This window comes from Centruroides sculpturatus, unplaced genomic scaffold, assembly GCF_000671375.1.
Source record: "Centruroides sculpturatus isolate CEXI.00-Female unplaced genomic scaffold, Cexi_2.0 scaffold1284, whole genome shotgun sequence".
Lineage (NCBI taxonomy): Eukaryota > Metazoa > Arthropoda > Arachnida > Scorpiones > Buthidae > Centruroides > Centruroides sculpturatus.
In genome coordinates, this window is record NW_019385459.1 from 198,912 (window position 1) to 225,662 (window position 26,751).

The following is a 26,751-nucleotide window of genomic DNA, read 5'->3' on the forward strand; positions in this document are numbered from 1 at the left end:
CCTCCTACAAGGACTAATGCGTCATCGGCATAAGCCACCAATTCATCCTGCCCAAAAGTTTGCCCCAGAAAATCGTCAAATTGGACAGTCCACAACAATGGCCCGCAGACCGAGCCCTGGGGACATCCACGGCCCACCTCCCTTTGAACGCAATGTCCGCCACAAATGAGTTCGGCTGTTCTCTCTCTCAGATAGTCCTTCAAAATGCGGAATATGTTGGCTGGGCAGTTTCTTTTTCTAAGATTAAGTAAAATCCCTGGCCACCAGGCACTGTCGAAGGCCTTTGCAATGTCAATGCTAATGGCCAAGAGGTACCTGTGGCTCTCTAGTAAGTTCTTGACAGTTTGAATAACTTTTTCTATAGCGTCGGCTGCAGATCGCTGTGGCCTGAAGCCAAATTGATTATTTTTAAGTTGTTTGTTCTTTTCCATATGCCAAATAAGTCTGTTGGTAATTAATCTCTCGAGCACTTTGCCCAAAACAGGCAGAAGCGAGATGGGCCTGCAGTTGCTCGAACTGCCAGGTTTTGGGATTGGTACAACTCTAGCGTGTTTCCACTGGCGAGGAAAAATCCCATGATAAAGGCAGGCATTAAAAATTTCTATAAAGTAAGAGGGAGCAATATTCCAGAGATTTTTGGCTAACTCTGGTGAAATATCATCATAGCCTGGGGCTTTTTTATTATTTAAATTTGAAAAAGCTTTTTTAATTTCATGCTCCTGAAACTCTGGAGAATTCAAGGTGTGCAGATCTTCCTCTGTTTGATTTCTTACCCAGCGGTGTAGGTATGTGTCTTCCTGGATGTTGTCATGTAGGCAGAATTGGTCCATTTTCTTGTTCGCAGCCTGATAAAAATTCTGTCCAATGTCTGTAGAGTACAAAATCTGACGTTTTTTAAGTTTCCCCGTGCAGAAGCGTGTAAGGAAACCCCATGGATTCTCTGCGGCAGTTGCACAAAACTTCTCCCATGAGTCCTGCTTCGCCTTTTTAATAGCGGTTTTGTAAGTGCGTAACTGCGTGAGATATTGCTGCTTGGCTTGGGATCTTTCTGGTTCACTGTGAAGTCTTTGGTACCTTTTCCTGAAGTTAATAACACTAAGACGTTGATTCGTAAGGTCTGGTGTCCACCAAGGGACGGGTTTACGTTTATTTTTATACCTTGGAATAAAAGAGTTGCAGACAGTATTAATGGTATTAATATTTTCCTCAATGCGGTCCCTGGTGATGTGTGGATCCTCATGAAAGCAGTTTACCAGATTCTCTTGTAGAAAAGTGGTGATGCCATTCCAGTCGGCTTGCCTTAGATTATATTTGGACCTGGTTTACCTATGATCATTGTCTGAGTTGCTGCCAATTGAAAATGTGATCATGGCATGATCATCCATGGAATCATTAAGTACTTTCCAATCTGAGATCCGAGGGGCACAGCCTATGGAGCAGGCAGTTAAATCGATCCAGCTGTGCCCCTGGCTGGAAATGAATGTAGGGGGAGAAGATGGATCATTTAATACGAGAAGTTCATTCTGTACCAGGAATTCTTCCCATTTTTGCCCACGGCGATCAAGCAGCTCTCCTCCCCACGTCGGGGAGTGGGCATTGGTGTCTCCGGCCAATATGAAATACACGTCGGAAAAATTGTTCATACAGTTTTGGATGCTGTTAAGGATCTCATCATATTCGGTATTCTTGGGACAATAGAAGTTGATAATTATGTACCTGTTGTTGTCAGAAATGAGCTCAGTACAAGACAAGAATTCCGTACTAATGTTCTCATGGTGTAAAAGAGAAAGATTGTTGTTGGGCAGAATATTGATTGCCCATGGGTACTCAGAAGTACCAGCCAAAGAGATAGAGGAGGTTGGCAGACATGCCGGACGATTCTGAATTGTGTAAGGCTCCTGCACAATAGAGAAGTCGTAATTGTTCAATTTAGATGCCAGGATGCAGGTGGCAGCAATACTCCTGTCAGTGTTGTACTGCAAAAATCGGATTTTCTTATTAATATGCTGATTCATATTCAGTGCTGTTAATAATGTTCAATTTTACACGTGCATAGCAATGGCAGGAGTAATCTCTGGGGTTGTGATGATAATTCTTTTCTCTGTTTTGCCTGCAATTGTAGCAAACTGCTAGATTATCCCTGTTTACACAATCTTTGAATGTATGCGAACCTGTACAATGGCTGCAGGTGGGGGAGTCCTGGCTGCAAGATTTAGCCGAGTGACCAAATCTGCAGCATCGATAGCATTGAAGTACCGGACAAAAGTCCGATACTTTACTCCTTGACCATTCAATGGAGATTTTTTCCATAGTTAACAGTCTTTTCCTTAATCCTGGCGTTACCTGCACAACCCAGTTCACGTAGTTAGTGTTTCTCCTCCCCATGTTGAACTTAACTTTAAATTCCCTGTAGAATTCCTCCTTGGAATAAATGTCAGAAATGGCATCGTTCTGGCTGTAGATAATATGTGGAAGATCGTCCTTTTGAATATCTCTTGAGATAGAGTATATAGCCACGTGTGGAAGGCGTTTTCTTGGTTTTCTTATCTCCAAGTGTGGGGTTTCCTGCTGAAGATGCCTGTGAAGCACATCAGCATCTTCGCAGTTTCTTGTCTCGATCAGTATCCCTCCTCCACTAACATTTCTAATGTTGCTTATTCCTATCTTAAGACTTGATGGATTAACTTTTTCTTGCAGGGTTTTCCTTGTCTTATTACAATTCCTTTTTTTATTGTAAATGAGTAGAACCCCTGCTCTTTTCTTAGTGGCTTTATTTGCCTTTGGAGTCCGTTCAGGCTCTGTTTGAAGGACCTCGCTGTATGTGCGTTGTGTTTTCGAGGGGGGTATTCCTTTAGCTGTTCAATTTGCCTATCAATGTGTTGTTGAATTTTCAGTAGTTCTTCCATTGGTCCCTCTGCAATTAGCTTTCCCAGTTTTTCATTAAGTTCTTCCATCTGGGTCATTTGGATCCCTAGGTCCATCCTGTCCAGGAGATGGTCAACACTGTTTCCCGTTTGCTCCCCGAAATTTGCTATTTTATCAAGTTTTGAGTCCATCATCATTAGTTGTTGATTAATGTCTTGATGTTTTGTGCTATTAATGATCTTGTCCATTTTAGTAGTTATGTCACTTATATTATTTAGGGAGAAAAGTTTGTTGATTTCCTCAACAACCATGGAAAGCTTTCCTTCCAATATTGTCTCGAGCTTTTCAGAAATTTCCTCCAGACTGCTGTGAGGTGTGGTAATGGTTCTAGGAGGATGCAGTATAGGCATTGGTGGTGTGTTACCAGTGCAGAAGATATCACTGTTCTGCAATTGCGATCCTTTCCATCCCTGTATTGTCCTTGATGAGCCAGGAGTATTACCCATCGCGTTGGTCTCCTCACTTTCTTTCTCTAGGGAAATGTGATCTCCCTTAATGCTTTTTATTGCAAGGTCAATAATTCTATTCATCTGTTCCTCAACAAATCTGATATTTTGTGCAGAGCTCAATCGTCTGTTTGAGCCGTCTGCACAATAACCTTTGGTCTCATCCACAATCCTGAAGGCATTTTTCAGAAACAAATCAATAATAGATTCATCCATGTTTCCAGAAAGCATAAACACACAAAATTACAACCTTTGTGTAAATGTTGTATACCTAGCCCTTAAGCTGAAGAGTGTCAGTGTAAAGTGGGAACCTAGGTTCCAAAAAACCTCTGCACTGATAGGTTATCACCTAGCAGTTCAGAGAGAAGAGAGATAGAAATAAAATTAATTAATCTACTTAAATCTATTTAACCTACTTACAACCAACACATAATACACACAATACAAAGTTATTCTGAAAACAAGTTAATTGTCACAAAACAGATCCATCGTTGATGTTGATGCAAAGTTACTAGTTGATAGTAGCGAGCAGCTGCCAGAAGTACGTTGATTTCATTCAGTTATTCGATGACGTACTCGGCGACCGTTAGAAAAGCCGTTACACTTAGAGTTTGTTGACCTTCCTCAGTGATGAAAAGTTTAATAATTATATATTGCTGTAATTTAAAAAGTACTGTAGATATTGTCTTCAAATGTTTGCAGACAGTCAGAAGAAACGTCCTCTTCCTGATGACACCAAAGAAAAATCCCGATGACAGTTAGTGAGCCCGATGCGGGCCGGCAAAGTTTCGAAGAAAAAGCTCGATTGCCGAAAAACCAGTGGTCCTAACTTAACCAAATTTGGAGGGTGTACTCACCAGGCTACTCCGGAAAGGAATCCGTTGCATTTTCCGGAAAACCGGATACAGAAAGTCCGGAAAACCGGTCGAAAAGTTATTGATTTCTAAGGACGATATCTCCAAAAATAATGGGTCCTCGAAGGTGTAACAAACGTCGGCAGAGGCAGAACAACTAGTTCTACCAGAATCCACTAAAAAAACCGCACCAACACAAAGAAAAACCACCGAAAACTCGAGTTATCCGGGAGCTTGATATGCACACAGCCTGCAGCTAGCTGGAACAGTAGATAGGGACAATTTTTTTTTTTTTTTTTTTCAATTGTCGGAACTAGGCCTTCCGTGTTGGGCAATTATGTCCCTTCTCGGTTGGCAGTTCCCTTTTGATTAATCCCTATACCGCATCGGCTTCATAGGGATGGTTACATAAAACAATAATAAACAAAATAGTAAACTAGAAAATACACATATATAATAAATCGCGACATATACTACAATCTCCGCATTTCCGGAGTACTTTGCTGCTTGTTGATGGTCGTGTCTGACGCTTTACACAGTTGTAAGGTTGCTATAGTTCGTTTTGTACTTGCTGTAGTTCTTAATCAGTTCATATAAAGTCCTGTAGAGGTTCTTGTTACACATCATAGAAGGTTTCGTCGTTGGCCATTGTAAGCCTTCCTCTTCAGTGATAGTTCTAAGTTCCAATCTCTCTCTTTCGAACAGGATACAGTCGTATATAGCGTGGTCCGGGTCCTCGACTTTGCCGCACACAGCGCAGAGGTTGGACCATGAGTGGCCATACTTAAAGAGGTAGGCATTAAAGTCATCGTGGTAACTGAAGAAAGTAGTGGTGTGGTGGTTAATCACTAAGTGTTTATTCTTCATTCTCTGATGTATGTCCGGGATAAAGGAGTAGAGGCCGCGCCCCCGGGTAGAGTGGCGCCAGCGCTCTTGCCATTGAGTGATATAATGCACCTTGATTCTGTGTTTAACATTATTCCTCGGCGTTTTCTTGTATGCGACGGTCGTGCACTGGGCACTTGCTTCTTTGGCTAGATTATCCGCACGTTCGTTACCTGTGGTCCCGCAGTGTGCTCTAACCCAGCTGAAATTGATCACATTATTATTCCTTCCGAGGTTTAGCTCCTTCCAGATATTTTGGACTAGAGAGTCAGTATTGTTTTTGTCCTGTATTGCTGAGAGTGCCGATTGGCTATCAGTGTTGATGTTGAGAGTGCTCTTGTGATGCACCTTGTGGCACCAATGGACGGCTTTGTGGATGGCTAGGAGCTCCGCCTGGTAATTTGAACAACTGTCCCCCAGCCTCCACTTCTGATGATAGGTCTCTTTGCCGTTGTAGAAATAGGTGAAGGCAGCGCCAACACCGTTAGAACTCTTGGAGCCGTCAGTATAGATATTCTTCTTATACTTGGCATTATACTTGGTAACCCTAATAATGGGGATTTCCCTGATACATAGCCTGTTATTGACATGAACCGGGCTCTCCACCAGTGGAATATCAGGGAGATACTCCGGCGTACGGTGGTGCACCTTCAGAAAGTAAAAGTCCTTCCTTTGCTGGACAGCTAGGTCGAGCGGGAGGACACCTGCCAGGACATGCAGGGCATCGTTTGAGGTGGTCCTATAAGCTCGCGTGATCCGGAGCAGGACCTTCCTCTGTATAGATAGCAGCTTTCGCTGGATATGAACATGCTGGACTGTGTGTCCCCAGGCGGCCGCCCCATAAGTAACCATGGGGAGGACGGCTCCCGTGTACACAAGCTTAAGGGACTCGCCCGAGAGGCCCCAGTCCCTCTTAGCCACCTTTGCACACCACGCAAAGAGGGTGTTAACCTTGTCCCTTAGGTACTCCGCCTGAGGGGTCCAGCTTAATTTATCGTCTATAACAATCCCCAGATACTTCATGGTGTTATTGATTTTTATTGGGGTGCCATCAATATGGATAGTGGGGGCTCTCTTCTCCACACTATACCCCGTGAGGACAATACCATTGGTCTTGCTTGGGTTAAATTTTAATTTGTTATCAGCTCCCCAATATTGTATCTTTTTAAGAATTTTATTCGCATTGGATTCGAGTTGCTTCCTGTTCTTGGCAGTTAAAATTATAATAATGTCGTCTGCATATGCAGTCGTATGAGCCGCTTTCATAAAGTCTTGGGTAAGTAAGTCATCAGGAATCAGGCTCCAGAAAAGTGGCCCGGAGCAGGAACCCTGTGGGCACCCCATGGTAACAGTCTTATTGACAGAAAGGTCCCCGTAGGATAGGGTAGCCTTCCTGTTAGTGAAGTAATCTAGAATGAGATGATATAAGTTCTTCGGGCAATGCCGCCTCTCGAGGTTGGACAGTAAAAGGGGCCACTAGGCATTGTCAAATGCCCCTTGAATGTCCAGACTAATAGCTATTGTCTAGGCGTTGTTTCGTCGGTCTGCTGTTAGCTCACTCACGACCCTATGGATCGCATCTTCAGCACTACAGCCTTCTCTGAATCCGTATTGAGTGCTGTCTAGTGGCTTGGTGCTGTTAATCCACTCTGTGATCCTTTTCGTAACTAATTTATCAAGGAGCTTGCCCAGAGATGGGAGGAGGCAGATAGGCCTATAGCTCGTGGCCTCGTCTACCGGCTTCATGTTCCCTTTGTAAATAGGGATCACCCTGGCAATTTTCCACTGAGCTGGGAATATGCCATGGTTTAGGCAGCAGTTAAGGAGGTTCATGAGCAGGTTGGGGAGCCTGCTGTGAAGACCTTGGATAAATTCTACCTTGATCCCATCGTGGCCGGGGGCTTTCCCTTTACGGGTCCTCCCCAAGGCCCAATCGATTTCTCCATTGGTAAAAGTAGGATGGTCCACACCTGTAGAGGTGTATGTTAACTCCCTTCGCACCTGTATGTGTCTGGGCCCATCGGTGCCCGTATCATCAACCTTAAAGAACTCATTAATGAGAGTGTTTAAACTCTCTTTGGTATTAGAGGCATGTTCACCATTACTGTTCTTGATATTATTTAGTTGGAGCCTGTTCTTGAGCTTCCGTGTGCCGAGCTTATACAGAATACCCCATGGGTTTTTGGAGCACTCCGTACAAAAGCTCTTCCAGCTCTCCCGTTTGACAGTCTTAATGTGCTCTTTGTATTGCTTCTGCTCCACCAGGTAGCTAGTACGCCATACTGTCTTCTGGGCAGCATCGGTGCACTTTTGATACCTTCTCCTTTTGGCAGTTAACCTGCTCTTGTGCTGTTGAAGCTCACTGTTCCACCATTTAACAATGCGTTCTCTCTCGTTATACTTCGGAATGTGTCTTTCATGTGCTTCCATAAGGGTATTGATAAACTTATTCAGTGTTTCAGTGGCTAGGTACTTGTTCCCAATGTTGTCAAAAGTGAAGTTCTTGAGGCTGCTGATAATGCCACCCCAGTTAGCCCTTTTAAGATTGAACTTGTTGATGTTCTGTGCCTCTTGTGTGCCGGTGAGGTGATAGCAAATATAGCGGTGGTCGGAGAGGGTGGCGTCTGCCCGGACTTCCCACCCCTTGACCATCCTGAGAGCGGTGCTGTTACAGATTGTAATATCGATGTTCGAAGAGCCGTTACTAGATTCGAACGTGGGAAGGTTGCCAGGCTCATTTAATATGAACATATCCTTCTCATTAATAAAGCATTCGAAAAGTTTGTCCCTATCATCGGTATCATCCTCATACCAAAGGTATGAGTGCGCATTCACGTCACCCCCGATGAGCATGTTGTGAGTTGTCTTATAAATATTGAGGAGCGCCTCTACGTTTAGTAGGGCTTCGTCCATGTCTGCTTCCATGGGGACATAAATTGAGCCCAGCACCCAAGGGCCGTCATTAGTGTTGATTTCGATAAAGGTCTGGTGCTCATTACTAAAGTTTGTAAGCAGTAAACCATTCAAGTTAGTGTTGAGGATCTTGATCATGGACCAGGGGGGCCTGGCCGGGCAATGATAGAATTGCTTCATGCGAATAGGCCACCCATAGGCCGCATCCCTGCACTGGTAAGGCTCCTGGATGAGGAGGACGTCAGCCCCGCTTGTGGTGTTGGCCACCAGCTGGGAGACCGCAGCAATCTCCCTCCCCAGGTTTACTTGAACAATATTAAGGCGGTTGTTATCGTTGTTATTGCTACCATGATCCATGTGGCCACTATTAACCATGATAGGTTTTGGCTGTTATGTTTTTGATAACTTTCATCCGCTCAGTGCAGGAATTGTGGTTGGCCTTATGAGCGAAATTAGCCGCTTTGCTGCAGATGCAATTAATGCAGCTCGGGGAAGTGCCCTTATTTTTGCATTCACTATAGCGGTGGTCACCTCCGCAGTGGTTGCAAAAGGCCCTTTCGCTCTTGCACTCCCTTGCAAAATGCCCGTAACGGCAGCAGCGGTAGCACTGAATAATGCTGAAGTGCTCCTCCACGCTGCACCTGACCCAGTCTATATTTAGTTTTTTCTGCATTATCAGGATTCTCTTTAGCCCTGGGGTGACTTCAAAAACCCAGTGGTGGGTGTTAGGGTTTTTCCCCCACTTAAACTTTGCCGTTATTTCTTTAACGTAGTTCTCTTTATTGTTATCGTAATGGGCAGATATATTGTCATTTTGATCAAATATCGTGTTTATGATAACTTCCTTACTTAGGTTTGATGGGATACCATAGATGGCCACCTTAGGCAAAGACTTCTTTGGGGTCCTTGCAGTAATGTTTTCTATCTTATTTAATTCATTGATAATAGTTTGCTCAGCGTCCCTTTTCCGTTCTATCTCGATAAGGACTGTTTTATTACGAATTTTACGTACTCTTGTAATGCCTATTTTTAAGGCCTTAGGGTCAAGTTCACCTCTGATTTTGTTTTTGATGCTTTCGGCATCGGCACTACCATCTTTACTTTTGACGAGGATGACTGCACCCTGTCTGGTGAGAGCCTTGGTTCGGCATAGGTTTGGCGACTTGTTCTGCGTAGGTTTGGCGACTTGTTCTGCGTAGGTCGGTGTATGACGAGCCGTCTTGCTATTTTCTATTAGACGATCCATCTTTTGTCTGTTCTCTCGGTTTGCAGACTTCCTTAAATATATTCACTACCTCGTCAAAGAAGTCGAGGACAGCACCAGAATGGATCTTAGTCCCGAATTTCGAGTTCGGGATGGATTCCATGTAATTGACAAGGGAGCCCCTGATCTGCAGGAGCTTTTCCATACCCACCATCATCGGGTCACCGTCCGCGGTGATGGGTCCCTCATCCTCATCTCCATCCATCCTACCAGGGGAAGTAAGGAGGAGAGGAAAGAAGAAGGAAGTAGTTAGGATAAGAAATAGGTAAAGTTGGCAGTGAAAACTGCCTTTTATGCAGCTGCACTTAGTACCCCCAAAGACGGGGAAACAGGGCCACCACGAGAAGGTGTGCAGCTGGAGACAAGAAGCGTGAGTTCGACAAAAGAAGAAAGTGTCGATGACACTTAGAACACTCGTGTATAGAACACAAAATCGCTTTAATATACTCAAAATAGTCGCTCACAATCGCTTAGGGTCTTGGCCCCAGTAGATAGGGACAATCGTCCCAAGAAGTCCAACATTCTCTTCCACTGCACCTACCTTATAAAGGTTTATCAGTGGAACATTAACCAATCTAACAGCTAACTTTCTATATAACATCTATCCTAATAACTTACTATACAACTAGACAAAATAATTATAAAATAAACTCTAAAACTAAAATTATCTAAACACAATAAATCCCAATAATAAAACCACTAAAATTAATATAAGAAAAACCCCGCATAAAGTGTAGAAGTATAATTATATACAGCATAACTATTTAAAAAGTAAAAACATAAAAGAATCTTAAATATATAATAATTGCCTTTTCATTCTCAATTTTAACATAGATTTTAAAACAGGGAAAACTTTGCCATACAATACATTTTTAACTAAATCCCCATAATTCCTATTTTTAATTAAAGGTTCAATCTGACTTCGTAACTCAGCTAACAAAGGGCAGTCGAAAAGAAAATGGTCCAGAGAGTCTTCCAACCCACACTCACAACAATCATCCATAACCAACCCGAAAGAAAATAGTTTCTTACGGAAATCACCATGCCCAGTAAGTATCTGAGACACATAATAATCTGGAATAACCCAAACAGCTCTCAGCCTCTGCCGCACAGAAGGGAAAAAATTAAACGTTACCCTGCCACGATTCTCATTTACCCATCTATCATTCCAAATGATATTTAACTCATTTCTAATTCTATTTAACATATATTTCCTATTATACACCACTTGTTCTGGCCGAAACCGGAGGGAGCCCACATCAAAGGACCTATTTTTACTAAGCAAATACCTAAAATAAGCATATTTTACCTCAAGGTCCAATGGCAGCAAGCCCAAAAGCATTTGTAGGGCAGGAGTGGACACAGTTCGATACGCTCTAGACATCATAATAAGCACAATACGTTGTGCTTGCTCCAGTCTCCTAACTTGAAGGGCCCCCAGCACGTCGCCCCACACACCAGCCGCGTAAGTGACAATAGGCACAAAGATGGCTGTATACAGGTACCGCAAAGATGTGAGCCTAAGCCCCCACTCTACGCCTGTAAGCCCCTGAACTTTACCAAACTGAACAATGGCTTTTCTACAAACCCCGTCTACATGTGGGACAAGGCGCGTGCCCACCCCCAGGGTAACCCCCAGGTAGTGGACCGTCCTTTCCATCTTGACGGGAGTGCCCCGCATTTTTAAGCTGGGGGGCGATCCGGGCTGAGGTAACCCTTCAGCAATACCATCACCGTTTTTTCCGGTGCAATAGTAAGCTTAATATCAAATAACCAATCGCCCAAAGTATCCAAAACTCTCTGCCCTACCATCTCAAGATTCCTCCATGAGTCTCCCTCAAGCAACAAGACCAGATCATCAGCATAGGCAACGAAACTGACCCCAATACTCCTTAACTTTACCAATATACCATTAAAAACATATTTCCACATTTCAGGTCCCAAAACAGACCCCTGAGGACAACCTCTATTAACCCATTTAAATTCACTCATTGTTCCCTCTACATAAAAAACCTTTCGAAAACTAAAATAATCTTTAATAACAGTATACATATCATATGGACACCCTGCTATACGTAAGGACCGAAGAACTTCAGGCCACCAGATATTATCGAAAGCCCCAGACACATCTACAAAGATAGGCAAAACATACTTACAAGTCGACTCCCTGACCATCTCACGCAGACGACAAATCGCGTCAACCGTCGACCTGCCTTTAACAAAGCCATACTGATCTTTATCTACATCATTAACCATTAACAGATGTAACCTATTTTTAAGCAAACGCTCAAATAATTTACCTAACATCCCCAACAAACAAATAGGTCTATAAGACCTAGGATTAGATCTATCACGATTCTTTCCTTTTAAAACAATCACCAATTTACCCTCTTTCCAAACACCAGGAAATATCCCAAATTGCAAACACGCATTATATAACCGTAGTAAATCTATCCCAATAATTGAGAATGACTGCTTAATAACCTCATACGTAACCCTGTCCTTTCCAGGTGCTTTCCTACCTTTTGATTGCTGTAAAACTTTCAATAATTCCCTCATAGTAAAACTATCAGTAACTTTGTTATTTTTATACACATTATTCTCCTCTCGTACTATTTTTTGCTGTTCTGAATCCAAATCACAATTATCGTTAGGAAATAATTTATTAATTATCTCCTGAACAGCCGTACTCCAATCTAGACTATATCCTCCATCAACTCTTATAGAACTTATAATCTGTCTACATGGAATTTTTTCAAAAACCACTTTATATGGAGTACCCCATATATTCCTAATAGTAATCCCATTAACAAAATTACGCCAACTAACTAACTTAATCTCCCGAACACGTTTTTTATATAATCTATTTCTATTCCTATAAATTTGAAGCTTTATATCTTTTAAAACCAAATCTCTTTCACGTTGAAATTGCCTCCTACTTCTAATAACTTCCCTACGCAAATTATCTATCTCATTATTCCGCCATACAGGAGTTGTCGATTTAATTTCTTTAACCTCTAATTCCCTACGAATTGCATATTGTAATGCCCTTTGAATTACATCACATAATAATATTACATCTTTCTTATCCTCTAATAAAATTACCTTATGGTTTTCCATATACTTTTTAACCATTTGACGAAATCTATTCCAATTAATATTCCTATGTCTATACACAATTACCCGATAATTATGAAGCGTCCCTGTACTAAGTTTATACGAAATTAAAGCATGATCACTAGTAATTCTATCTTTGCTTACAACACAATCAGATATATTTTGCACTATATTCTTCGATACCAAAACTATGTCTATAAAAGAGCTACCACTAGTAGACGAGAATGTTGGAACTATATTTTGATCATTGATAACAACAAAATCCCACTTAACCAAAACCATCATTAAACTTTCACCCCTACTATCCAATTGCTCCGAACCCCACAAGGGGGACTTAGCATTGGAATCTAAACCTATAACAACATTTCTCCTTTTTAAGTTCACCATAACATTCTCTAATTCCACTAACGACTCTTCTATGTCATCATGAGGGGAGAAATAAATGCTGGCAACATAAAATGAAAAATCCTCATGGAGCACTTGTGCCACTACACAAGTGGCTGAGGACAAATGATCCATATATAAAACAGATAATGCACTATTTAAAATAATAATGGATGCCCACGGAGTTTGCAATAAACTCCGTAAGATCCGATATCTAGAACTAAAACCCACAATCCCCCCCTTAACAACATAGGGCTCCTGTAGAAGTAATATATCGACGTCCATGTTCTTTTGGATTATAGCTAATTCACCCGGAACCAAAGCTTTTCTTTGCATATTTAATTGATGTATCCTAATATAATCTCGAAAATAATCCTTACCCATAATCTATAAAACGTTTGTATCGTGAGATCATGACCTGATATGCATAACAATCTTTATAACCAGAATTATGACTATGAGGCCTCCCTAATTTTTTACAAGGTATACATAACTTAATCTGGACGTCTCCTTCACAATCTCGTCCCCGGTGCCCTTCCTTACCACACTTATAGCATACCTCCTTCAGTTGTCTGCAATTACGAGCTATATGTCCATACATCTGACACTTATAACATCGTGTAATTTCATAAAAATCCCTAATTGGGCAACTACGATAATCCACATAAATTTTAGAGATATTTAAAATTCTCTTCTGTAATTCTGGAGAAAAAACCTCCACAACCCAATTCACTAATAATTCTCTACGTTTTCCCACTCGATATAACAATCTAAAATCTTGTTTCAAATACTCTAAATCAACATCCTTACTTCCATACAACAAATCCAAATTCAATGCCAAAATAACCTTCAACAGATCATCATCTTCTAAAACCCTAGGTACATCTACCAACAACATTCTTGGTCGCCATTTAACAGGACTTTGCACTTGTAGTTTGGCATTACTAATCTCCTTATGTTCCAACACTCTTACCTTATCTCCGTCTGATGCTAAAGTAACTACTATTCCACCTTCTTTCATTTTACGAATTCCATCTATACGTACTAAATCCTTATGTGGGTCTATACTAGCCAAAAATTTTTGTTTGATGGTATCACTACTCTCATTATTAGAACCTCTAACTAATACCACATTATTTGCCTTACCAATTTCTTCCCTCACCTCTATCTTGCTCTTCAACTTACTAGCATATGTATCTATAGCTAACGTTCTATCATTTAACTCTTCTCCTACTGTACTTAATTTACCTTTTAAATTTTCATTTTCAAGTACTAATCTATAGACATACCCCTTCATCTCATTAAATAAACCATTTAAAGTCTTGATTACTGGCTTACTAAATCGCTGGTCCTTTTGCGAACATAAACTATTCAAATCCTTAATAATTTGTCCTACATGATCCATTATACTAAAATTATCTTCTCCCTCAACTTCTACACTCTTACTACGTCTTTTCAATTTAGTTTGGGAATCAGGTAATTCCCCCCGCACCCCTGGTACTTGTAATCGTTTTATTTTATTGGCACTATTCATATTTTTAGTTTAATAAACCCCAAAAATCCCCCCAGACCCAGATGCAGCCCAACCCCCGCCCCACGGCACACACCCGGTCCAGCCCCAGAGCCTAAGAAAGGAGCCAAGGGCAACCCCCGTGGCCTCGGGATAGGCCCCGCGCTCTGCCGAAGGGACCTGAACGGGGCGCCACTCCGCACTCCGACAGAGCGCGAGATTATTTGCCCCCTGATCAGGGCGGCCAATGGATGCTGGCTAGGCTCCACCGGGCCCCTAACTATGGGGCGCCCCAGGTGCACCACCCCCAGTTTTTATCCTGTACCCTCGGGGATTGCCCTCAACCCTTTCCCCCGGAAGTCTCGAACCAAGCCTACACCGCGGGACAAAACACCAACCTACACCTGAATCCCCCGCCGTACCATTAGCTTTCCCAGGACAAATACCATTACAGCATTTCCCCTGGGTACTGAGCCCCTCTGCCACGACAAGGCTGGTACGTACGAGTTGGGGCCATTGCGAGTTTGGGCACAAGCAATGGACCCCCATTTAGAGGAGAGTAGATAGGGACACTTTTTCACTTTTTTCACTTTTTAATGTCTTTATTTATGCATGCTCCAGAACCGCATGGCATCTCTGGAGTGGAAAACTAAGATTTGTTACATTTTATACATTGATGTCTAAAATCGTTGGGTAAAATGAAGAACAAAATAAGAAACATATGTACAACGTTTGTGTACAGTTATGTACATAGTTGAGCCTTTCAACAATACCACCACAAATGACTGTACATATTTAAGTACTTAAGAAACCGTAAATACAAGTAGTTACCGTGACAATTAAATTTCTGATCATATAATACATAAGCAGCATTGCCAATGTTTACAGAGCAGAGAAAGAGTGTAAAAGTACAATGTACAATGTACAATCCCAAAAAAAAGAAAAAAAAAAAAAAAACCATGAACTCAATGTCACATCACAGACAGTAATTAGTTGCAACTAACCGCGACAGAAGAATAAAATACGAACAATGAAAAGAATATTATCATGTGTATATAAGGGCAAAAATCACAATGAAAGTCAAATTGTTAATAACAAGTATCGCTGGACACAAACATTAATTCCACGCAGGTCTTCATTAGCAGTTCTTCTTGACTAAAATATGATTCATGAAGGTCCAACTTCCATATATTACCAAACAAAAAGTGAAACAACACAGTTTAAATAATCGTAGTCCTGTTAAAGTATGCGCTTACCAAGTCCTTGAAAGCCATGAAGAGATTGTTGTCCCTCAGTAATAGATGTATACTATCAGGTAAATGCCTATTTGGTGGCAGCAAGGAGACCAAAGCGCTTCTTTTATCTTCTAGCATCGGACAGTGAAGCAAATAATGCTTAGCACCGTCCTGAACACAGCACACCTCGCAATTTTGCTCAGTAGACTTATTAATCCTAAAAAGATAGCTCATGAATCTACCATGTCCCGTGTAAAATTGAGTGATATTGTGCAGTATTGGGAGATTAGAGTCAGAACATACCACAGGAAAGAAATCTTTAGTAATACTGCTGTTTTGCAAGTTCCAAGAATCTTGCCATGTATGGATAGCTTTATCTTTCAGACAGGATATAATGTAACTATGCGGAATCGCAGTGTAGGACAGGTTACTATTAGAGACAGAAGCAGCGCGAGCCAGTTCATCAGCACGTTCGTTTCCCAGCAAGCCACTGTGCCCTCTTACCCAGACTATGGAATACTTATTTATATTTTTGGTTAATTCACAAAGGATATCGTAAATAATAGGATGTCTCCATTGATAGTTGTGTATTGCCTGTATAGCAGATCTTGAATCCGAAAACAGATTTACATTGGCACCACTTATATCCCTGTTACACCATCCAATGGCCTGACGAATAGCCCACAACTCGGCTTGGAATGCGGAGCAATTGTTCCCTAATTTATCAGTGGAATTGTAGATTTCTTCGTTACCCTTGTAAACTACATATGCACATTCAACGCCATTATTATTCCGTGATCCATCGGTAAAAACACTGTAAATCTGATCCTGCCAAGGCTGTTCCTTAATAAGAGGCCAACTATTAGGTGGAACACAGGGGGTACACTTATTCACATTTTCTATGTTGTCATAGGTCGCACCACTAACAGAAATATTCTGATGCTTCCTCATTTTCCAACGCTGTGTCACCATCTCTAAGTATACGGTCACCGGCATCTTTCCAGCAATAACCTGTAAGGATGTGGTGGGTGCTGTAGAATAGGATCTACAGATTCGCAGTAGGGCCCTCCTTTGTGCTCCCAACAGTTTCCTATTAATATGCGTTTTGCCCAATGCATTCTCCCAAGCTGGGACAGCATAACTGATAATTGGTAAAAAGACTGTGTCATAAATAATGCTCATAATCTCAGGGCACAACCCCCATTTTGATTTAGCTACTTTTGATAATGCATTGAATAATTTATTGGTTTTATCACAGATATAGTATGTGTGTTCAATCCAGCAAAGCTTATGGTGAATAATCACTCCCAAGTATTTAAGCGAAGTAACCACTTCCACCCTACCACCATCCATGCGTATAGTGGGTACACGTTTATAAAGGTGTTGCGCTCTTGGCCTGGAGAAAATAACGGCCTTAGTCTTATTTGTATTAAATCTTAATTTGTTCATGTCACCCCAAGCCTTAACTTTAGTCAGGATAGAATTGGCCTTTAATTCTATATCGGCTCTTGAGTAGGCCGCCACCAACAGCATTGCGTCGTCTGCATAGGCTGCAGTCCAGTCATTACCAAAATTCACCTTTAGAAAATCATCAAATAACAAATTCCACAAGAATGGCCCCAAAACTGAGCCCTGCGGGCAACCACGTGTATTCTTGCGAGTAAATGACAATGAGCCCACACAAAGGGTAGATGTTCTGTCAGAAAGGTACTCCCTTATGAGATTATATAAATAAGCTGGGCAATTACTCTGCTTAATCCTATAAAGAATAATTGGCCACCAGGCCGAATTAAATGCCCCCGCAATATCCAAACTTATGCCAAGCACATATGGGTGAGTAGTAAGAAGCTCATTAACCTTAGTAATCATTGAGGTGATGGCATCCGTTGTGTCAGTTCCTTTGCGAAAGCCAAACTGATGTTTATNATCAGATCCATTGTTATTATCTTTTGGGTAGACAAGGAGCGTGCTACGAATTGTGTTTGGATATCTGGGGTTACCCATTCCCTTTTTAGCTATATCACTATACAAGGGTTTCATTTCTGTCTGACATGCCGTATTACTGATATTCTTACATACTTGTTTGATCTCACACATCTCCTCCTCCAGCTTTTTCGTAGCGCGTAATGTCAGATCGACATCACTCCGTGTAGCCGCATTACTCATAAGGTTCTCCAATGAAGCCATTCTTTGGTTTGTATATTCATCTTGATAATGCCCCTGTACGGGAAGTGTCTTCAATGTCTCCTTGATTTCAATTAATTCGGCTTTTAGTTTGTGGGAGGTATCATTAATCTCCTGTATTGTTTCCTGTGGTGCAAGCTTTGAAATCATACTTTGCAGCACCAAAAACTGTTGACTAGCCACCCCACTATCGAATATGTCGATAATCCTTTGCCCTTATTCCATTATGTAGGAGAAGTGTTCTTTTGTTCCCATGCGGGAACCACTATTTTCAATCAAATAGCATTTTAAGTCACCCAGGACCTCATAGGCCTTTTGTCTAAATTCTGAGTACATGTTGTCGCCCAGTAGGGCTGAAGAAAGAATAATGTCATCCTGTAAACTGTCATTAGCCATAACAAACAATAAACTGGTATGTCAAACCAATAACAGTAAAAGAAATGAACTAAAAGCTAATATTAAAGTAATCAAGTTATAAGTAATATAAATACATGAAAATGATATTATATAATAACCAATATTCCAGAGGTAATAAACAAAAAACTCGTAGCCAAAACCCCTGGTCAAACACAAAAAATAAAGTAAAAGATAAATAAAATAAAATAACAAATAGCTTAAATTCAAGCTTTAAAAATACACGTTAATAAATACACGAATTCAAAAGCAGGAAGTGAAGATGATTTCCGTAAACAATCGGCGTCAAACTGTCTGTTGTTCGAACGAGCCGTTATAAAGTCCGTTGGAAGCCGTTACAACACAGGTCATTGACCCAAGTCGTCCAGTGAGAAGCAATGATGAAAATTAATATTACAATATCTTAAAAACTAAAATAGATATAAACATAAAAATCACACCAAAGGAAGATAAGACAGTCTGTAATCCGATAAAACATAAATTTTTAAAAGATGGCAAACCGGAAGCCCGATGCGGGCCTGAGAAGTTGAAACACGAAAGTCAATTATCACGAAAACGGCTGGGCCGAAATGGATAAAATTTTAGGGTGTTACTCACACATTGATGGTGTTCCTTGATCCGTCATAACTTTCGGAAAAACGATCCCGTATAGTCCAGAAAATCGATCCGTAATCCTGGATATTAAACACCTCTGCCTTGCCAAAAATTTTTAATCCACTGGGCCAAATTTGGTATCACCGGATCCAGGGCACTCAGTAGAATTTGAATTCACACAAATAATCCTTCTGCGAACAAATTATCCCATGGAAAACATCGAATATTGAGGAGCTCGATTTGATCACTCTCACAAGCTTGCTGGACAAGTCCACTCTAAGTAGATAGGGACATTATTTTATTTTTTTTTCATTAATATTCATCACTTCCCCTCGCGGGGATCAGAAAGCACCCCTGCCCCGCATCTAGCACCACAGGGGAAACGTTAACTTTAAACCTTATTACTTTTAACATAAACTATTTAACTAACAACAAAAATAAATAATAACAATATATACAGATCATAGTAGCTTTTTTGCCCTATAACGCGACCCTAGTCGCAGCTGGGATCAACTCGTCTCCAGCTAATACAAAACTTTTCGCAGGAGAGACTTAATCTCCTGCAATAATGTTGAATTCCTGATTAACTGATATAAATCTAAAGTTGGCATGCCATAAATATCGGCAGAAAACAGCCGAAGCTGCATTTGTTCCTGTTCATACTTAAGACATTCGTTAATCAAGTGTTCTAGCGTTTGTTCTCCTCCACCACACACACACATAGAGTCATTCGTTTTACCTATTCTTTTAAGGTAATGCTTTGTACTACAATGATTTGTCAAAATTTGTGTAATCAAATATCCTTTCGGTAGCCATGCAAGTTCTGAGAGCCTTTCCTGTATACTTGGCAGCAGCCAAAACGTGAACCTACCCTTTTCTGAGTAGGTCCATTGATCTTGCCACTCTGTTACCGTTTCTTGTCTTAACTGCCTTTTAATATATGTAATTGGAGCTTTATCATATGATATTATATTCATCTCAGTAGCCTCTTTTGCAAGGGCATCTGCCCTCTCGTTTCCTATTATCCCAACGTGGGCTTTCACCCATTTAAATTTCATGTTCAAATTATATCTCCTTACTAACTTCTTCGCCTCCAACGCTATAGGACTTATATCTCTGAACTGCATTAATGTCTGAATAGCACTTCTGCTATCAGTATGAATCACAATATTGTTTGTACTTCGAGTCAGGGCTACCCACTCAACTGCTTTCATAATAGCAAACATCTCTGCCTGATGAACTGAGCAACAGTCCCTTAATCTATAATTTTCATGACATATCTCAGTCTCATTCTCATAAACCACAAAGGATGACCCCACCCTTCCTTCGAGTTTCGAACCATCAGTAAAAATATTATACTCTCCTTCTTCTTCTTCTTTTGCAATGTCAACACTCTTCCTTTCATAAGTCATTGGAAGCTCCAGATTTATCGGTCTAAGTTCACATATTTGATATGTTGTATCTCCATCTTCCATATGTGCCTGAAGGCCCTTTCTATAGTAAAAAGTTCTTGTCCTTTCTTTTAATACCAGATCTATCGGCGGAATACCAGAAACCACCATTAGCGCCTCAGTAGAGGCTGTTCTAAATGCTTTAGTGACACGTAGCAAGGCCATTCGTTGGGCACATCTCAAATGTTTAATAATGCAACCTTTCTTTGCTGCATAACTCCATGCCGCAGCTGCATAAGTCATTTTCGGTACAAACGCTCCTTCATAAATTGTTATCACAGCTTCTTCATTCAGCCCCCAATTCCTTCTGGCCACTCTGGCCAACGCATTAAATAGATTTGTACACTTAGTTCTGATTGCCAAAACATGTGGCAGCCAGGTCATTCGATTGTCAAGAACCACTCCAAGATACATAATCTCACTTTCCAACTTTATACTTTGATTACCCATTTTTATAACTGGTGTTCGTTTCATAAGATCCGGTGTGTTACCTTGTGCAAAAATAATTGCCTTTGTTTTACTGGGATTAAACTGGAGCTTCAGCTCCATCCCTATATCCACAACTGTTGTTAAAAGTCCAGTTCCTCTCTTCTCAATTTCCCTTCTCGAATTGGCACCGAAGAGAATGATGGTGTCGTCCGCATAAGCGAACTCTAAGACCCCCTCTCCCTTTTCTACCTTCAAAAAATTGTCATACAACACATTCCAAAACAGGGGCCCAGAGTTAGACCCCTGCGGACACCCTCTTGTTAGGGCCTTTTGTATAATAGTTCCTCCAGCTACATGAATCACCTTTCTCTCCCTGAGATAATCTTTAACAAGTTCATACACATTTGTCGGGCACTCAGCCTTCCTCAGAGTTTGCAAAATCATAGGCCACCACGCGTGATCAAACGCTCCCTGAATATCTAGACTCAATCCACAACAATACTTATTATTCTTTAATATATCATTTATAGCTTCTACCACCTTACAGATCACGTCCTCAGTGGCTCTATCCGGCATAAATCCGAATTGCTTGGGACTTAAATAATTACTCTTTACCAATCTTTGTAAAATCCTTTGACTGACCAAATAGTCCAACACCTTTCCTAATAACGGCAACAAACTAATTGGACGAAAACTTTTAATAAGTCCTCTCTCCACATACTCTCCTTTTGGAATCACCACAAGACTTGCTCGTTTCCAAACTTCCGGAAAAACTCCAAATCTCAAACACAGGTTATAAAGATCCGTCATAAAACACTTATTAATACTCCAAATCTTTTGGACGATGTCCGCAACCACACCGTCATGTCCCGGCGCTTTGCCAGGCCTCAGTCTCTCAATAGTGTACCCTACTTCTTCAATTGTAAAATCAGGGTCTTGAACACCTGTATAAGGTTTATTAATTTCCATTCTAACTTGGCATTGCATATCTGTATCAGTACCTGGATCATCCATAGGGAAAAACCCTTCAATAAAAGCGCCAATTGTCCCTTCATAGCTGTCTGTAGTGATATCACTATCACTAATCGTTGTATAAAACTGCGGTCTCTTTAATTTGCCTGCACACATCTTATAAACATAGCTCCATGGCTTTGAGGAACATTGGCTACAAAATTCCCTCCAGGACTTTAATTTACTTTCCTTAATTTCTTGTTTATAAGCCCTGCAATGATCCAAATATTCAACTCTTTTTCTTATCCGTTCCTGTTCGTTTCTTGCTCTTTGTGCTCTCCGCCTTAGCCTATTATTCATTTTTCTCATTTCATTTAATTGCTGCGTCCACCATGGGACCATTCTTTTACATCTCTTCTTCATAGGGATCGTAAGGTTACACACCCTAATTAACTCTTCTTGGAAGTTCATTATTATTTCCTCCACTTCCTTCCTACTCTTTACATTGTTCAACTTTATTTCTATCATCACCTCCCTCATCTCCTCATCAAAGCGCTCCCAGTTTGCTCTATTGACCGCAAAGCGTGCTACTTTCTCTTCTTTCATCCATTCACATTGTCCCACCTCCATGAAAACGTAATTATGATCACTTAATCTATTACTTGATACCACATCCCAGTTCCGAACTAAGTTCAGTACTCTTCCATTACACAACGTAATATCAATCCAGCTTCTTCCAATGGGAGCATCAAAAGTAGGGAGAGAAGTTGGATCATTCAAAATAAAAAGTCCTTTAGAACTCACAAAATTCAACAGAAGATCCGCTCGTTCATCATTGCCCGGATCACCCCACAACTCAGAGTAGGCATTCAGATCTCCACCCACTATTAATCCTCTGTTACTAAATTTTGTAACTACGCAATCTAAGTCATTAAGCACTGGTCCTAACTCTTCAGTAATAGGACTATATACACTTACAATAACAATACTGCTTTCTCCACAACCGATTTCAATACACACCATACTACTATTACTATATTTAGCATGATGGAGTACAGGTATATCTTGGTTATTAACTATTATCATCGCCTTTGGATGAGTACGACTATCAAAAATCGTTCTATAGGAGGTTCTAAGGCAGCCAGGTGCTCCTCTCACACAGTACGGCTCTTGCACAATCGCAATATCCGTATATTCCAGAGCTTTACACATTGCTGAAGTTGCCCCAATCGATCTCTGTACATTAAACTGTAATACCTTTATCTTTTCAATCATCCCTTTATTATTTCTCGCCATAGTCTGTTTTGGCGATTATCATCCGCCTAACCTTTTGTATAATAGGGCATTTTTTGTCACAAGCATTGTGCCGTATATCTTTCAATTTCTCCCGCTTACAGTTACAGCATTCTGCTGTTTCTTTATTAGGGCACTCACTGAATTTATGATTTCTTCCACACTGACTGCACACAACATCCTTCTCTGTGCAGCTCTTCGCAATATGACCTATTCTGCAACACTTATAACACTGCGTGACGTTTATATAATCGTCAACTCCACATTTTGACCATCCCAAGTTTATTTTCCTCTTGGACATTAATATCTGTCTCATTCTTGGACTCACCTCCACCACCCAGTTCACCGTAGCTCCGTTTCTATTACCGTACTTAAACTTTAACTCTACTTCTCTTGTAAATTCCTCTAATGTTATATCGCTATTAACAATATTGTTTTGTTCAAATAAGCAATCTATTACTTCTTCTTTTATAACATTTTTATCCACACCATATATAACTAGTCTCGGTTTTCTCCTCATTGGCTCCCTAGTCTTCAAGCCTGTTTTTTCTACAATCTCTCGTTGTAATCTTATTTTTTCCTCACTAGTATTCACCTCTATAGCTATTCCTCCTTTACGTAATTTTCTTACGGCCTGTATTCCTACGCCGATTTGTTTCGGGTTTACTTGTCGTTTTATTTGTTCTTTTGTCTTTTCTGGATCCTCGCCCTCATGAAGGGGCTCCACCAGAATAATTTCTTTTGGTCTACTTGTTCTTGTAGTTGTTGCCGTTACCTGTGCATAGCTTGGTGTTTTAATCACCTGTGCATTACTAAGAACTTTATTTAATTTTTCATTTATTGACTTCATCGCTGCTTGCATTGGGTCAACCTCTATGTTCCTCATAAGATCAATTATTTTATCAATTTTTCAACAAATATATGCCGCATGCTTCGGCTTCATTTTACACGTATTGTTATCTTGCATATATTTCTCAATTTCATCGCGTAATCCTTCCGCGATAGCAACCCTCTCGTCCTGGAGGGAAAGATCCAATCCTTGAGTCGACAACTCGTCTTCTCCGTCGACCATCGTCGGCCGTTCGGCCATAGTCCTCAAAAGGACTGTACCCTATATTACAAGCGCAGTAACTGATTTAGCTTCACCCCAAGAAGGGGCTACTGGCGGGCAGGACCACGAGGAGGTACAGTTACTGCTTCCCCGGAATCGTTATCACGCACAAAAAGAAAGAGTGTAGTCTCGGGGCAAAAGCCTAAAAAACACACAATAACTTTCAAAAGCGTAACGAAACAAATTGGGGCGTCCTGCCCAGTAGATAGGGACAGTCAGTCAGTCAGTCAATGTATTTTATTGGTACTAAAGTACATGCCCTGGCCCCGCAAGAAGCATTACCAGGGCTTGAAAACAATAGGTATGATTACAATGAACAATAACTACAATTGAAGAGTTTGTACAAAAGATTCTAAGAGTGAGCAAGAAAATATAGGGTAAACCTACATAAAACGTCCGAAAAGGACGCCACACACAGTTCGCGTGTAGTGTACAAAATATAAAAAATGCATATTTAAACGTCCGAAAGGGACGCCACACATAGTTCGCGTGTAGAAGTACTGCAGGAAGAGGCACCATGGTGCCGGAGAGACGATTAGCTGTGGATGGTGTTATAGTTTACACTGTAGATCCTTTTGGCAAAGTTTTTGAAGGCTTTGTAGATTTCTTTGTTTAACCAGATGTCGGGATGCTTACACGGCCAGGGTATGTTGAAGTGGTCTAGTAGAAGACTAAACTCGAATCTTTCTCTTTCAAAAATTATGCAGTTGTACAGGTAGTGTTCTGGACCATCCCTGACGTTGCACACGGGGCATACATCAGTGTTGCCATTTGCAAACCTCGCAAGGTAATTAGCAAATTTCCCATGTCCGGTTAAAATTTGATTGACATAGAAGTCAGGGGTGTACCACCTTATAGCAAGGTACTGCTGTAAGTCAGGGATAAAGTTATGGGTGACATGCTGCATGATTTGATCCCAGTCGGATTGCCAGTGTTGTACAGTGTCAGACCAAAGCATGCTGCGAAGGGTTCGTTGGCTTATTTTCCTGTAGGCTATCTGGTTCTTATCCATTGTAGTGGCAGTTTTGGCAAGAGAGTCGGCCCTCTCATTGCCAACCACCCCCTGATGGGCTCTGACCCATGTAATTTGGATTTTGCACGAAGACATCCGCAGCGCATTCCTGATGTATTCAGCCAGCGGGTGTAATTTTGGGCTATTAATGAGCCTGTAGGCCGAAAGGGAATCGGTATGGATGGTGGCAGTGATATTATCGTAGTTCCTATTAATGTGCTCGACGGCTTTCCAAATGGCAAAGAGTTCTGCCTGGAACACCGTGCATTTATCATCAAGGCGGTAAGTCTGGTATGAGAGTTCAGTAGTGTTCTCATATATTACAAGACCACAGCCAACTGAGTTATTTATTCTTGATCCGTCAGTATAGATGTTAATACTGGTGTCGTCATTGTCCATCTTAGTGTTGGTTATCTGTCCGATTGGAAAAAGAGTTTCATTGAATGGGAAGGTCCATTCTATGTCCTCATGGTGAATAGTGTCGTTAGAGATGTTAATGGTGCTGCCCCATTTAATTTGCTGATACTTTTCTTTTTGAGCGATTTCCAAGTCTATCGGTGGTCTTCTAGCGAGCACCTGGAGACACCGATTGCTAACAGTACGGAAAGATTTAGTAATTAGTAACAGTGCCCGTCTCTGTGAAGAAATCAGTTTTCTCTTCGTATGCACTTTCTTAGTGGACCAACCCCAGGTGCCGCAGTAGATAGGGACATTTTTTTTTTTCATTTACTAAGTATCTTTATTTTTACAGCCCTCAGTTCCGCTAGGCACCACTGAGGTAGTTTACATATTTACATAATTTTACAATTTTACATTGGTTTCAGAAGTTACATTAAGTATATATATAAACAAAACAATTTGAAAAAGAGTAAATACACATCAACAAAATGCCGTCACAATGTACCTTAGTGACTAACAATATAATGGACAGTGCTTGTGTTCCAATTTAATAGATAATCCATTGCTAGTAGAATTAATTAATTGACACTAGTTCTTTTAAAATACGTGTTTACCAGATCAATGAATGCTTGAAGAGGTTCTTTGATTTTCATGATCTTGTATAGGTCCTGAGGCCAGTTTGCCTCAGTTGGTAGCAGTAATTTAATATCATTTCTTCTATCCTCAAGCATTGGGCAATCCAGGAGGTAGTGCATAGCACTGTCTGGTGTGCCACATAATTCGCAATTATGATCAGTTGTTTTATTGAAACGAAATAGGTAACTGCTAAATTTACCGTGACCGGTATAAAACTGAGTAACGTTATGACTAATAAAATGTTTGTCATTGGTAGAAACCTTTGGGAAGAATTTCTTTGTTACTTGGTTATCTTGTTGATCCCATAAGTTCTGCCATTTCTGTGTTGCCGTTTCTTTAAGGTTGGAGATAATATGACTCCTAGGAATTGCGGTATATCTTGGAGTACTATTTGAAGAGGAGACTGTGCGGGCCAGTTCGTCTGCCCGCTCGTTTCCAACAACCCCGGAATGCCCTCTCACCCAATTTATTGAATACTTATTATTATTTTTTTTTGTCATTTCTATCAGAGTTTCTTTTACAATCGGGTGATTCCAGTTATAATTTATAATGGCTTGGAGGGACGAACTTGAGTCTGTGAACACATTAATGTTGCAGTTGTTTAGATTTTCGTTACACCATCTGATTGCATTCAGGATGGCCCATAGCTCAGCCTGAAACGCCGAGCACTTTTGTCCCAAGTTTTCTGAGAGGTTTTGGATTTCTGTCTTTTCATGATAAATTACTGTTGCACTTCCAACACCT

At 40.9% G+C, this 26,751-nt stretch overlaps 5 protein-coding genes across 5 annotated transcripts; all 5 read right to left on the reverse strand.

The window, feature by feature from the left end:
* Positions 1–4,609: 4,609 nt before the first annotated feature.
* Positions 4,610–6,787, reverse strand: LOC111639211. Its single transcript, XM_023385009.1, has one exon. It carries the CDS (start codon positions 6,452–6,454, stop codon positions 4,757–4,759), a length of 1,698 nt encoding a protein of 565 aa, XP_023240777.1. The 5' UTR covers positions 6,455–6,787; the 3' UTR covers positions 4,610–4,756.
* Positions 6,788–8,390: 1,603 nt separating this feature from the next.
* Positions 8,391–9,269, reverse strand: LOC111639206. The gene has a single exon (XM_023385004.1). The coding sequence runs from the start codon at positions 9,267–9,269 to the stop codon at positions 8,391–8,393; it is 879 nt and encodes a 292-aa protein (XP_023240772.1).
* A 3,895-nt stretch (positions 9,270–13,164) lies between these two features.
* LOC111639207 lies at positions 13,165–14,322 on the reverse strand. The gene has a single exon (XM_023385005.1). It carries the CDS (start codon positions 14,320–14,322, stop codon positions 13,165–13,167), a length of 1,158 nt encoding a protein of 385 aa, XP_023240773.1.
* Positions 14,323–15,283: 961 nt separating this feature from the next.
* On the reverse strand, positions 15,284–17,867 carry LOC111639208. The gene has a single exon (XM_023385006.1). It carries the CDS (start codon positions 17,865–17,867, stop codon positions 15,519–15,521), a length of 2,349 nt encoding a protein of 782 aa, XP_023240774.1. The 3' UTR covers positions 15,284–15,518.
* A 6,628-nt stretch (positions 17,868–24,495) lies between these two features.
* Positions 24,496–25,756, reverse strand: LOC111639209. The gene has a single exon (XM_023385008.1). The coding sequence runs from the start codon at positions 25,696–25,698 to the stop codon at positions 24,496–24,498; it is 1,203 nt and encodes a 400-aa protein (XP_023240776.1). The 5' UTR covers positions 25,699–25,756.
* Positions 25,757–26,751: the final 995 nt, after the last annotated feature.